Source organism: Salvelinus alpinus, chromosome 15, assembly GCF_045679555.1.
Source record: "Salvelinus alpinus chromosome 15, SLU_Salpinus.1, whole genome shotgun sequence".
NCBI lineage: Eukaryota > Metazoa > Chordata > Actinopteri > Salmoniformes > Salmonidae > Salvelinus > Salvelinus alpinus.
The window spans coordinates 47800539-47814978 of NC_092100.1; the positions used below are offsets into that span (position 1 = coordinate 47800539).

Sequence of the window (14440 nt, forward strand, 5' to 3'; positions counted from 1 at the left end):
TGGTCAAATCCGGAAACTATGATTTCGAAAACAAAAACGTTTATTCTTTCAGTGAAATACGGAACCGTTCCGTATTTTATCGAACGGGTGGCAACCCTAAGTCTAAATATTGCTGTTACATTGCACAACCTTCAATGTTATTTCATAATTATGTAGAATTCTGGCAAATTAGTTCACAGTTTGCAACGAGCCAGGCGGCCCAAACTGTTGCATATACCCTGACTCTGCTTGCACTGAACGCAAGAGAAGTGACACAATTTCCCTATATAATATTGCCTGCTAACATTAATTTCTTTTAAATGAATATGCAGGTTTAAAAAAATATACTTCTGTGTATTGATTTTAAGAAAGGCATCGATGTTTATGGTTAGGTACATTTGTGCAATGATTGTGCTTTTTTCGGCAATGCGCTTTTGTTAAATCATCACCCTTTTGGCAAAGTTGAAGTAGGCTGGGATTCGATGATGAATTAACAGGCACTGCATTTATTATATGCAACGCAGGACAAGCTAGTTATCCTAGTAATGTCATCAACCATGTGTAGTTAACTAGTGATTTATGTGAAGATTGATTGTTTTTTATAAGATAAGTTTAATGCTAGCTAGCAACTTACCTTGGCTCCTTGCAGCCACAACTTCCTTTTGACGCTGCACTCGCATAACTGGTGGTCAGCCTGCCACGCAGTTTCCTCATGGATTGCAATATAATCGGCATCCAAGAAGGCCGATTACCGATTGTTATGAAAACCTGAAATCGTCCCTAATTAATCGGCCGACCTCTAGTACTGAAGTACCCATACTTTTCTGTGCATGATATCCCATTTGAGGTGGGCCAGGAGTTTGTCTTGACCACCTGACCTGACCAGGGATACTCCGGTCTAGGCTGTAACTAAGAACCAGAGTTTTTTTCCGGTTCAGATATGTGACCAGGTAAAAACTCCTGTCCCTAGCTTTGACCTATGGAAGATGTCCTATGTGAAATCCTAATGGTATGTTGCCTCTCCCACCCCCACTCTGTTGTTGTCAGGTACGACACCTCATAGACACAGGGGATTCAAGTAGGGAAATGCTTATCGAAATGGAGAATGTAGTCAACTCGTCAACACCCAAGCTCACCCGAAATGGTGAGTAGTGTTTGCATGAATGTTCTTGTATTCATGTGTCCCCTGATTAATGAAGCTATTAATAAAAAAATATATGAGTAAATGTATTCAGTTATTTAGATAAGTTCATATTATAACATTTTCATGAATGTCTGTTTTTGAAAGTCTCTTGTTTTTGGGACCTGGTCTTCATTGCAATCACTGAAATGTGACACTGAATTGCTTTCATCCTAGACCATTACCTGCTTGAGAAGCATTTGCTACGTAACATGAATGACTGAAGTCCAAATGCATGATGTTTATCTGAAGGTTCTGTCCTAATAGTCCTGAACTGTAGAAACAAGCAACTGTCATGACTGTCATGTGTGACTTGGGAATGGTGCTATGTGGATGGGCTGACTGATGGACTGATTTTATTTTATTTATTTTGTGTTCACTAACCTGGTGGAATGTCACTTGCATCGTCAATAAGGTTAATTACATTTTTAACAATTTGAAATGTTTCTGTGTGTGACATTCCCTAATCTCTCATATGCTTTTCCGTCACCTTTATTAGTTAGCGTAGTCTGACAGTGACAATGGGACTAACATGGTTGGCAACTATATACAATGCATTCGGAAAGTATTCAGACACCTTGACTTTTTTTTGTTACGTTAGTCTTATTCTAAAATTGATTAAATATATATTTTTTTCATCATCAATTTACACACAATACCCCATAATGACAAAGCAGAAACAAGTTTTTGGAAAGTTTTGCAAATTAAATATCACATTTACTTAATTATTCTGACCTTTTACTCAGTACTTTGTTGAAGCGCTTTAGGTAGCAATTACAGCCTTGAGTCTTCTTTGGTATGACGCTACATGCTTGGCACACCTGTATTTGGAGGGTTTCTCTCATTCTTCTCTGCAGATCCTCTCAAGCTCTGTCAGGTTCGATGGGGAGCGTTGCTGCACAGCTATTTTCAGGTCTCTCCACAGATGTTCGATCGGGTTCAAGTCCGGCTCTGGCTGGGCCACTCAAGGACATTCGGAGACTTGCACCGAAGCCACTCCTGCGTTGTCTTGGCTGTGTGCGTAGGGTCGTTGTTCTGTTGGAAGGTGAACCCCAGTCTGAGGTCCTGAGTGCTCTGGAGCAGGTTTTCATCAAGGATCTCTGTACTTTGCTCCATTCATCTTTACCCCAATCCTGACCAGTCTCCCAGTTCCTGCCGCTGAAAAATATCCCCACAGCATGATGCTGCCACCACCATGCTTCACCGTAGGGATGGTGCCAGGTTTCCTCCGGACATGACGCTTGGCATTCAGGCCAAAAGTTCAATTTTGGTTTCATCAGACCAGAGATTCTTGTTTCTCATGGTCTGAGAGTCTTTAGGTGCCTTTTGACAAACTCCAAGCAGACTTTCATGTGCCTTTTACTGAGGAGTGGCTTCCGTCTGGCCACTCTACCATAAAGGCCTGATTGGTGGAGTGCTGCAGAGATGGTTGTCCTTCTGGAAAGTTCTCCCATCTCCACAGAGGAACTCAAGATATCTGTCAGTGACCATCAGGTTCTTGTCACCTCCCTGACCAAGGCCCTTCTCCCTCGATTGCTCAGTTTGGCTGGGCAGCCAACTCTAGGAAGAGTCTTGGTGGTTCCAAACTTCTTCCTTTTATAATGGAGGCCACTGTGTTCTTGGGGACCTTCAATGCTGCAGACATTGTTTGGTACCCTTCCCCAGATCTGTGCATCGACACAATCCTGCCTCGGAGCTCTACAGACAATTCCTTGGAACTCATGGCTTGGTTTTTGCTCTGACATGCACTGTCAACTGTGGGACTTTATATAGACAGGTTTGTGCCTTTCCAAATCATGTCCAATCAATTGAATGTAACACAGGTGGACTCCAATCAAGTTGTAGAAACATCTCAAGGATGAACAATGGAAACACGATGCATTTGAGCTCAATTTCGAGTCTCAAAGCAAAGGGTCTGAATACTTGTGTAAATGAGGTATTTCTGTTTTTTTATCTTTAATAGATTTTCAAAAATGTCTAAAAACCCGTTTTCGCTTTGTCGTTATGCGGTATTGTGTGTAGATTGACGAGAAATATATTTGATTGTATCCATTTTAGAATAAGGCTGTAATGTAACAATATGTGGGGAAAGTCATGCGGCCTGAAAACATTCCCAATGCACTGCATGACTATGAACTCCAACAACCAAAAGTGGTCTAAAAATCCCCTGTTCACTGACTGTGCTCTTCCCCTCCCAGAATCCATAGCTCGCTCCAGCAAGCTGCTAAACTGGTGTCAGAGGCAGACGGAGGGCTACAGAAAAGTCAGTGTGACCGATCTCACCATGTCCTGGAAGAGTGGCATGGCCCTGTGTGCCCTCATCCACCGCTACAGACCTGACCTCATGTGAGTCACATATACACATCTGGATGTTGTATTTCTGAACCTATTTCGCCTGTAGAAATGCTTCCAGTGAACTAGACTGTCATAACCATAGGAATGAAGTAGGACCTGCAAACACGATTGCTCCATCACATACCGTTGATTACGGTGGGTCATCGTCTGGTCCTTACATGCTCTCATTATCATGTCCCTTATTGTCAGTGATGAAGGGGTTGACTCCTTACACTCGTGGAAATGTACTTATATGGATAGGGCCAAATTGAAATGTTTCCAACTGAAGAACTACAAAAAGCATATGCATAACAATGGTAGCAATGAAAGATAACTCTTTGGCGATTATGGGGTAATTACCAGACCAAAGGTGAGGGCACAACAGTTCACCTGACATAAGACAGAATCCAAACATTATACTGTTGATTGTATGTGCATTTTACATTGTCAATAACGAAATCTGAAAATACTTTGGACGTAATTCAGCCACATAAGAATATTTATTGATTTTGGAGATATGAATAAACTATGACTAGGGTTTGAGTGAGAGGTCTAACTGGTGTCTCTAAGTGGGCACAAACCTCTCCAAACTGTGCACAGTTTCTGAGTAATGTCAATGCACTTTTGACTCAAGGAAACAGCCTTCAACTATAAGGTGATTTTCTAAATGTTTTTCATCTCTCCTAGCTTTGCCATTGAGGAACTGAAGCAAGTACACTTGTCGTTTTTTGTTTGGAACACAGCCCCACAATTACTGTTGTTTACACAATCCAAAAACGGTCCATTTATAAATCACAATCTGGGTCAGGTTGGCATCATTTGAAAGCTTGTTCTATTGCCAACATGGCTAGCTAAGTTATAAAATACGATCTTACAGTGTTAGGTTCTTCAGACAAACAGATTATAATTTTGGTGCGCATAGAATGGAGTCATGAGTGCATTCGAGTGCGTGTTCCACGGCTAATCTTCTTCACAATACGACAAACATTCTGTTCAGGACAACCCAGGGTATAACTCATGTCAATCTTGTAACTGTGGATCAAGCAGCGATAATAAACGCTGAGACCTGTAAATGACATATGGAAATGTGAAGTGCACATTTGGACTCGTTGGTGTGTGGTTTGCTTGTATGACATCATAGCGGTATTTATTATAATCCTCAATGTCTCATCTTTCAGAGCACATCGACTCCTCTAGATTTACAGCATTTCCCTCACTCAGACAACAAATGTGCAAAACTAGCCCAATTAGCGGGAGGGATGGGGGCATCTCCTTGTCGGGCGCTGTGCTCAATTTTATAATGGCTGTCAGTCAAAACCCATACAGCGCTGTTAAACGGAGAACATGCGCTCTGATGTCATGTATAGCATTTTACTGTACAGCCACTGCGTTCCAATTTAGGCGATTACCAATGACAAAATCTGCCAATTTCAACATATATACGGGATGGTGGGAAAGGGTTAAAACTGTCATGGTCCTTGGACTGGAATGTCCTATCTGCTGTGTTTACGACATTGTCTGTTAGTAGCATGTGTTATTTATCGCCTGGCTTTGGCAGTCCAGGCCTTGGTTCAGGACTGTATATCATACTAAATGACGTGAGAGCTCAGTCAATCTGCCTGTTGAGTCAGGGAAAAGGGTGTATATGCACGCGTGCGCACACACACACACACACACACACACACACACACACACACACACACACACACACACACACACACACACACACAGCAGAGACTGACACATTGCCTAACGAGGGGTGAGATGGGGTTGTTACCCTCTCCTGGCTACACAGCGATTAGCATCATAACCCATTTGTCTTCTGACTGACCTTACCAAGCGGTTGTTCTCTGTTCTCCTCTGCTGGCTTTCATAGTCCAGATGATGGTGGGAGGATGATGGGGGCCTGCATGGATGGGGAAATATGCACTCACAATCACTCCCAGACAGCTGTGATTGGTTCCCACTTCCCATCGCTAATGCTGCAGCACTAAACATACAAGGAAGGGGGGTAACATGCTAATGGTTTTAAATTGGTTATGTAGATAAAGGTGAGGTTGTATATAGATGTTTCAAGTATGCTAAATGTTTTTTTTCTTTTCATATGCAATGTTATCACCCACAACAATTGACATCCACATCATTAGTGGATGTCAATTGAAGATGTTCAAAACAGTAAGGACACGTTCCTAATAACCCCCCCCTTGCCCTCAGAACAACCTTAATTTGTCGGGGCATGGACTACAAGGTGTCAAAAGCGTTCCACAGGGATGCTGTCCCATGTTGACTTCAATTCTTCCCATAGTTGTGTCAAGTTGTCTGGATGTCCTTTGGGTGGTGGATCATTCTTGATACACAGGGGAAACTGTTGAAGGTGAAAAACCCAACAGCGTTGCAGTTCTTGACACAATCCGGTGCGCCCCTGGCACCTACTACCATACCCCGTTCAAAGGCTCTTAAAACTTTTGTCTTGTACATTCACCCTCTGAATGGCACATGTCTCAAGGCTTATTAGAAATACTTCTTTAACCTGTCTCCTCCCTTTCATCTACACTGATTTGAAGTGGATTTAACAAGTGACATCAATAAAGGATCATAGTGTTCATCTGTATTCACCTGGTCAGTCTATATCATGGAAAGAGCAGGTGTTCATAATGTTTTGTACACTCAGTGTATAAAGTTTATACAACCACAGCATCCACTGCTTAGTGTGTTTGTCATGTTTATTGGGGAAAGTCGCGTGATGTTTACATTCACAGTGCTGATGGTTGCGTTGACTCCCATTTTGACTCCAGGTATTTTCCTGACTCTCTCTGCCTCACAGTGACTTTGACTCTCTGGATGAGCGGGACCAGCAGAAGAACAATCAGCTGGGCTTTGACGTGGCCGAGAGGGAGTTTGGCATCTCACCTTGCATGACGGGCAAGGAGATGTCCCAGGTGTCGGAGCCTGACAAGCTCTCCATGGTCATGTACCTCAGCCAGTTCTACGAGATGTTCAAGGACACAGTGCCCCCTGGGGCCGGAGGTGAGTACTGTATTTGGCTGGTTTTGTAACTTCGTTTTTTGGGGTGAAGGTTGAATGAAATGTTATAGCCGACGTGTGTAAGACCTTTAAACAGTTTAACATTCACAAGGCGGGATTTCCAGGACGCATACTCTCGGAGCATGCGCTGACCAGCTGGCAAGTGGCTTCACTGACATTTTCAACCTCTCAGTCCCAGTCTGTAATACTTACATGTTTCAAGCAGACCACCATAGTCCCTGTGACCAAGAATGACTATCGCCCCGTAGCATTCACATCTGTATCCATGAAATGCTTATTTTTAATAATTTTTTTAACTTTTACCCCCCTTTTTTTCTCCCCAATTTTGTGGTATCCAATTGGTAGTTAGTCTTGTCCCCTACGGACTCAGGAGAGGCAAAGGTCGAGAGCCGCGCGTCCTCCAAAACACAACCCAACCAAGCCGCACTGCTTCTTGACACAATGCCCGCTTAACCCGGAAGCTAGCCGCACCAATGTGTTGGAGGAAACACCGGGCACCTGGCGACCGTGTCAGCGTGCATTGCGCCCGGCCTGCCACAGGAGTCGCTAGTGCGCGATGGAACAAGGACATCCCTGCTGGCCAAACCCTCCCCTAACCCGGCCGAAGCTGGGCCAATTGTGCGCCGCCCCATGGGTCTCCCGGTCGCAGCCGGCTGCGACAGAGCCTGGACTCGAACCCAGAATCTCTAGTGGCACAGCTAGCACTGCGATGATGAAATTCTTTGAAAGGCTGGTCATGACACACATCAACACCATCATCCCAGACACCCTGGACCCACTCCAATTCACATACCGCCTCAACAGATGACGCAATCTCTATAGCACTCCACACTGCCCTCTCCTACTTATACAAAAGGAACGCCTACGTGAGAATGCTGTTCATTTACTACAGTGCAGCGTTCAACACCATAGTGTCCTTGAAGCTCATCACTAAGCTAAGGACCCTGGGACTAAACACCTCCCTCTGCAACTGGATCCTGGTCTTCCTGATGGGCTACTTCCAGGTGGTGAGGGTAGGCAACAACACATCTGCCATGCTGACCCACAACACGGGGACCCCTCAGGGGTGCGTGCTTAGTCCCCTCCTGTACACCCTGTTCACCCACGACTGTGTGGCCGTGCACGACCCCAACACCATCCTAAAGTTTGCTGATGACGCGACAGTGGTAGGCCTGATCACCAACGACAATGATACAGCCTATACGGAGTAGGTCAGAGACCTGGCAGTGTGGTGCCAGGACAACAACCTCTCCCTCAACGTCAGTAAGACAAAGGAGCTGATCGTGGAGTACAGGAAACAGAGGGCAGAGTACAGCCCCATCCACATCGACAGGGCTGTAGTGGAGCAGGTCAAGGGCTTCAAGTTCCTCTGTGTCCACACCACTAAGGATCCTTCATGGTCCAAACACACCAACGCAGTCATGAAGTAGATTTGGCATTGGCACTGAGATCCTCAAAAAGCGCTACAGCTGCACCATCGTGAGCATCTTGACTGGCTGCATCACCACTTGGTATGGCAACTACTTGTTATCCGACCTCAAGGCGCTACAGAGGGTAGTGGGCCGAGCTCCCTGTCACCCAGGACCTCTAAACTAGGCGGTGTCAGGAGGAAAGCCCAAAAAATCGTCAACTCCATCCACCCAAGCCACAGACTGTTCTCTCTGCTACCGCACGGCAAGCGGTACAAATTCTCTAACTCTGGAACCAACAGGACCCTGAACAGCTTCTACCCCAAGCCACACTGGACTCTACCCCCACACTCACATTCTTACACTGACACCCCAACACACACACACACACACACTTCATGCACCCACACACAGGTCCCGTGTGGCTCAGTTGGTAGAGCATGGCGCTTGCCATGCCAGAGTTGTGGGTTCGACTCTCACGGGGGACCAGTTCGAAAAAATATGAAAATATGTAATCACTGGATAAGAGCGTCTGCTAAATGACGTAAATGTAAACGTAACATGCATACATATTTTCTGCTACCTATATATAGCCATGTTATTTTATTTGATATCTATTTTTATATGTTGTTATAATGTTTTATCTTTACCTCTGCATTGTTGGAAAAGAGCACATAAGTAAGCATTTTACTGTTAATCTACACCCGTTGTCTACGAAGTATGTGACAAAAAAAAGAAGACTTTGATTCGATATTCATTACGCACCAAACAGACTGAACCGGGGAGTGTCCTAGCTGAACTTGTCCAATGAGAAATACTTGTTTAAATTAGTGTGCCCTAATGAATGCCACCCTGGTGTACGGCCTTACATTCTCTATCTGTTACATTTTCAGGGGACCAGAACATGAGCCCTGAGGAGAAAGCTGCGTTGATCAACAGTACCAAGTCCCCCATCTCCTTCCTCAGCAAGCTGGGCCAGAGCATCGCTATCTCACGGAAGCGTAACCCCAAGGTCAGTACTCAAATCAATCAATCAAATGGATTTTATAAAGCCCTTTTTACATCAGCAGTAGGAAAAGCACAGTGGCCAGGACTCATAGCCCATTACATCACTGTCAGCAGTCTCATTCCCTTTAACACGGATTACTGTGTTTCTGTCATGTTTTAATGCTAATGTTGGAATCAGTAGGTCTCTGCCTGAAATAACCAGTGACATCATGTGATCAACAGGACAAAAAGGAGAAGGAGGTGGATGGTTTGGGGAAGAGGAGGAAGACCAGCCAGGCTGACCACTCTGAAGACGTGGGTAACACTTTCAAGGGTTCAAACTCAGACGCTGAACTCCACTTCAGAGCTTTGCAAACTGAGAGAAACTGTCACGTAAACGTTATTCTCCGACTGGTCTCTTCCTGTCCATGTGTTTGTAACAGGAAGAGGTTTTGAGGGGTAACCGTGACGACAGGCCATCTAACACTACTGCTCTGACAGAAAGGAAGATGAAGGAAGAGTCAGCAGCCGTAGGGAACCACAACAAAGTCAAGTCCATGGCCACCCAGCTCCTCGCCAAGTTTGAGGAGAACGCCCCCGCCGAATCCAAGGGCCTCAAAAGACAGGTATGGAGAGACTCCTATGTGTCTGGTGGGTGTAAGGAGTAGTCTTGCTTGCCTGGATGTGGGAAGAGACGACAGTGAACTGTTTTAAACATGAGAACTGTTGCTTGGGATTTAGCTTTCCTGGATGGTAGATCACATGGTGACGGCTCTGTTTGCACACAGTGCTGTGTTTGTCATAGTAAATATGCAGATCTATTTCATCTCACGGCGTCTAACATGACTAATAGTCTCGTGATGCCGAGTGTGTAGGAGCACTATACAACTGTATTATTGTGTTGAACGCCAGGGCCTGTATGAAGAAAGCTTCTCAGGGTAGGAGTGCTGATCTAGGATCAGTTTTCCCTTTTAGGTCATGAATAATTATGATATAAAGATGGATCAGCACTCCTACTGTGAGACGCTTTGTGAATACGGGGCCCAGAATGCTAATATTAACGTGTTCCAGGCCTGGCAGGATATTGTTCCGTGGTACAGAAGTGCTGATTGTGCTGACTGGCTTGCTAGGTCGTGAATGGGTTTACAGAGCCAGTCCAAGACCTGATCCTGGGTCAGTCACCCTGAGAGTCCAGTACTGCTGGCCTGGAGCAGTGGGAAGGCTATGTGGGTTAGTGGAACACAAGCCACTATTGTTGAAATAGAAAGACAACTCACAGGCAGAGTTCCAGAGTGTTGCCGTTCCACAATTCCTGCTCGGGCTGTGTGTTTTGCAATCGCTACAACTGCTAAGATCGTTGATACTGAGGACCACTTGGTTCATGTAAATTTAATTGATGAAACGTTAGAAGTGAATAGCATGGCCCAGGTCAAGTGGTGTGCTGAGTGAACAAGCTTTGTGCAGAACAGTAGAAAGATTTCTCTTTTGGTCACATATTTGTACAATGTAAAATGTGATTGGTTCACCAGTCTTTAGTTGTCATCTTTCCTAATGGTATAATAACCAGCTACAAATGGCCCATCAAAGATGATGTACATGTTGTTTAATAGGAGCTAAGCCCTACTTACGATGAGTCCCACTGGTGGTAATATTACATTGTATTCTGCTGCTGCTGTGTTGAATTGAATTGTGTCTGTCGCACCAGAATGGCTGAAAGATGAGCCTGTGTGTGGGTGTTTCCAGCCAGTGGGCTTCACTTTTTCACCCCATCTTTGACCCTTTTTCTCTTTGCATGAAATACTGATAATGTATTTGCTACAGTGTCCATATTACAGCTCTTAATTCTGTAGTCAATTATAAGCCATTATAGGTCCAGCTGGTACAATAATCATGCATGTCATATTATGTTACACACAGGCAGCATGCTATTCTTATGACAAACTCCATTTCCTTTTAGTTTTTTTCTCCCAGTTACATTTTTTCCAACCAGCATGTCTCATGATTCACTTCCCTCTCTATTTTTCCTCTCTTCCAACATCTCCTCTCCTCCCATCATGGATCATGACCGTGACTCATGGGGATATTGCTCACCGTGTCCTGGTCTGTTATTGACCACTTTGGCTGTCACTCATCTTCCACTCATCTTCCACTGGTCAAAGGGGGATTCTCTGCCCAGTGTGGGTGTCGTCCTGGCGCTGCCCCCTCCCCCTGCCTCCCTGGGCCCCCCCAGGGAGCCTGTCCGCCTAGCTCCGGTCCCTGCATGGAGACAGGTAAAGAGTTGACGCCTTACCTCCCTCCCCTAGACCCTAGTCTAACCACTGGATGTCCCTAAGCAACCTTGCCTCTGCTGTGTTTGACAGAAGTATAGCTTTGTGTCCAGATTGTAGCTTACTAACTGTTATTGATCATAGACACATAGCACGTCTTGTTTTCTGTAGACTTTGGAGTGATGAAACCAGTAGTTTCGATTTTGTTAATGACAACAACAAGAAAAGGTCAGAGTACGTGTTCTAAAACTTCTGGATCTGATAGTTTTGTGTGTGTTGCCAGAATAAGCAGCTGTGTGGGTGCCGTCCGTTGACTTTTCGGCCCAGACAGTGTGTGACGTGACGTCATGTTTTCTCTTGTCCCGTGTGGATTATCCCTCTCCATCTTCTTCTCCATCTCCCTGTCCCGATCTCTCTCCCCTGTTTTCTCTTGTCTCGTGTGGATCATCCCTTTCCCCTATCCCCTCTCGGACTCCCTCCGTATTGTCTCAGAAACGCACCCAGCAGCAGGAGCAGCTCAGCTTCCGCTATAAGGAGAAGGTCAAGTGTCAGACCCTACCTATCAGAGGGGAGCAGGTACTGCTGGCCTGGCTGACGCTGTAGTAGTCCCTGCCTAGTAGGCCATCTCCCCTCTCCAGCTTACCAGCTAACCATGCTGTCAGTGCTAGCTACTAGCTAGCCTAGCATCTCATGCCTTCATAGACAAACATGCTTTCACTAAAGCTGAGCTCAGTTAGCTTAATTGTGCTAATAATCAAAGATGTAGCTTAGTTAGCTAAGGTAGCTTAGGTAGCTTCTTTGTCGTTTCTGTGTAGTTCTTTTTAAATTATAGATAGTTTGAGCCACATGGCTAGTTCAGAGCTGTGCTTGATTGACCCCTGAAAACTAATCCTCAGTTAATTTGCTGGATATAGTCTGCAATTAAAAAATCAAGATTTTTTTTGTGGAAATATTAATTAACACACCATTAAGCCATTAAAGGTAGACTCAGCGATTATGATGCAGAAAGTAAACAGCATAGTGGATCAGTTTCCGCAACAACTAAGAGTGTTGAAGCACGAGGCTCAACTTCTCTGATGTTTTGGTGCCCTGCCTACCACACTGTGAACCATGCCCCCAGTGTCCGGTCTGGAGTGTGAAGTCACAAGCCCTGCAGGTCGGCTACTGCGTAGAAACCTGACGGTGCCAAATGCCCAGGTCTGCCCTAGAAAGCCTATGAAAATTGCGATCGGCCGAACGGCCAAACAAGTAATTTTTAGACTGCTGTTTTGGGCTCTAAAATGTGTTTATTATGATCAAGTTCGATCCCCACAGTGAATTATTTAAAAGTTTGCTATAAATTGAGATATTTAATTAAATGCGGATCTATTCTGACTATATTCTGACAGACCAATCACAGGCCGGCAGGCTACGTGGAGGTTCAGGCTACGAGGAGGTTCATTCACACTCTTTGCACGTGTCTCTCAGGCAGGATGAAAACGACATTGACCATGATCCTTTGCTAGTTAGGGCCACTTTCACCATGATCCATAGCGTTTTTTGTTGTTGGTGTGCCATTCAGCCTCATTCAGCAATATGGCGCTTCAAATTCAAATACTTCCGGCTTCATGCTCCATCCGTAGTTTTCCATAGGAATACGTGTATGATGTCCTGCATCTCGTTCATCTCAATATCTGCGGTGCTGCTCGTGGCAAAGTCATTTCGCTAAGTTTACCTTTAACATCTAGACTGAGTGAACAGTGAGAACTTTCCAATACCACATTTCCATCTCACACACTCATTTTCAGGGATTAGTACTCCTGTTTTAGTAGCTCTTTAGACTCACATAAGTATACTCTCGCTCTCCACAGTATTTCATGCTTTCCTCATCATGCAATTTAAAAAATAAATATTTTCCCCCAACCCTCTTTTCCCATTCATCCACAAGGTTTTTGTGGCTGTTGAAGGGGGGGGGGGACTTGCAGATTTCTCTCATGCTTGCTAACTGTATTCTAACTAGAGTTGGGAAATGTGGTTTATTCGCCATCATTTTCCACATACATCCAGTGGGTGGTCTTTGTGCGCTGTGTGTGTCCTGGTGTCGTTCAACAGTGTTGGCGTGAGTGTTTAGTGTAGTAGAATGCCCGTGGTAGTAATGTGAATGAGTGTGTGGGTGTTCTTAGAGAACTTCCAATCTAACTAAAATAAACCATCTAGCCTTAGCCCTGTAGCAAATGATTGTTTTAGCCTAGTGGATGTGAATCATGAGTTAAATTGATATTAAAATGTAAATGTGTGTGTTGACTTCAAAAGTGAATTCGGATGAGGTAATATGGTATCGATTTTGTGTGAGTGTTAAATGGTGGATGTCGGTGACACCAGCAAGTGACGGCCTGTCCTCCTCTCCTCACTCAAGCCAAGAAGCGGTACAGAGTGGTGTTCGGGCTCACGGAGCTGCCCTAAGAAAACCATTCTGCTTTCCTCCACCTCCTCGCTCTCTCTTCACTCACAGGTGACCAGTCTGTGCCCTACCAGACCAGACATACTCCCCTGTCCTCTTCCTTGTCGATCCAATACCTTTCCTCTCAGGTCTTACCTTTGTATAAGTTCTCCAAATGTGCTGTCAAAGTAGAAAGCTCGACTCTTCCTCCCCTCCCTCTTAGAGAACTTCCAATCTAACTCAAATAAACTATCTAGTCTTAGTTTACATTCTTCTCGTCAGTGGGTTGCTTTTTGTTAACTTTAAGAGGGTTTGCTTATGTTGTGGCTGACCAGTGTGTAGATTGGGGCCTTGTTGCCATACCATGCTGCGGTTTGCTTATGAAGGCCTAGATCGGAGAAACATGGTCCTAGCTCTCAGTGGTCAGTATTGACATGTCGGTCTCTCTCTCTCTGTGTGTGTGTGTGTCCTTAAGCACTGTGATAGAGAAGGTTTGGAGGAGGAAGGGACCACACAGGACCAGACACCTCAGGCTCACCGGGTAACAACCATGGTTGCATGGGCCTGCTGTAATCAGTACTAATCCCTGGGGAACTAACAACCCAGACAGTGTGTGTGTGACTGGGTGTCTCTACGGATTGTGTGGGGGAGAACGGAAGGAATTGTTGTGGGCAGACTATAATGTTTGGGACGAACATCAATCAAAGGGTAAGCAGGTGATGACTTCTGCCATTTCAGGGCTAGTTTCATTTGGGCACGGTTGTTGTTTGTTCTCTTATACCATAGCAGTGCTTCCATGCTAACTCATATACAGTATGAA

At 44.9% G+C, this 14440-nt stretch overlaps 1 protein-coding gene across 20 annotated transcripts in view; it reads left to right on the forward strand.

Annotated features, from left to right (window-relative positions):
* The window catches only part of LOC139540206 (protein-methionine sulfoxide oxidase mical3a-like), a 138318-nt gene that overhangs the window by 84873 nt on the left and 39005 nt on the right, over nucleotides 1-14440 (forward strand). For 18 of the 20 annotated variants that reach the window (XM_071343833.1, XM_071343830.1, XM_071343838.1 and 15 more), the window contains 7 exons: nucleotides 1027-1123; nucleotides 3358-3505; nucleotides 6318-6520; nucleotides 8841-8959; nucleotides 9178-9249; nucleotides 9378-9560; nucleotides 11094-11204. In XM_071343833.1, the coding sequence (XP_071199934.1) occupies nucleotides 1027-1123; nucleotides 3358-3505; nucleotides 6318-6520; nucleotides 8841-8959; nucleotides 9178-9249; nucleotides 9378-9560; nucleotides 11094-11204 (933 nt within the window). Of the gene's footprint in view, nucleotides 1-1026; nucleotides 1124-3357; nucleotides 3506-6317; nucleotides 6521-8840; nucleotides 8960-9177; nucleotides 9250-9377; nucleotides 9561-11093; nucleotides 11205-11693; nucleotides 11778-13596; nucleotides 13693-14440 lie in introns of all 20 variants that reach the window. The other 2 variants (XM_071343849.1, XM_071343840.1) reach the window with 2 other exon arrangements.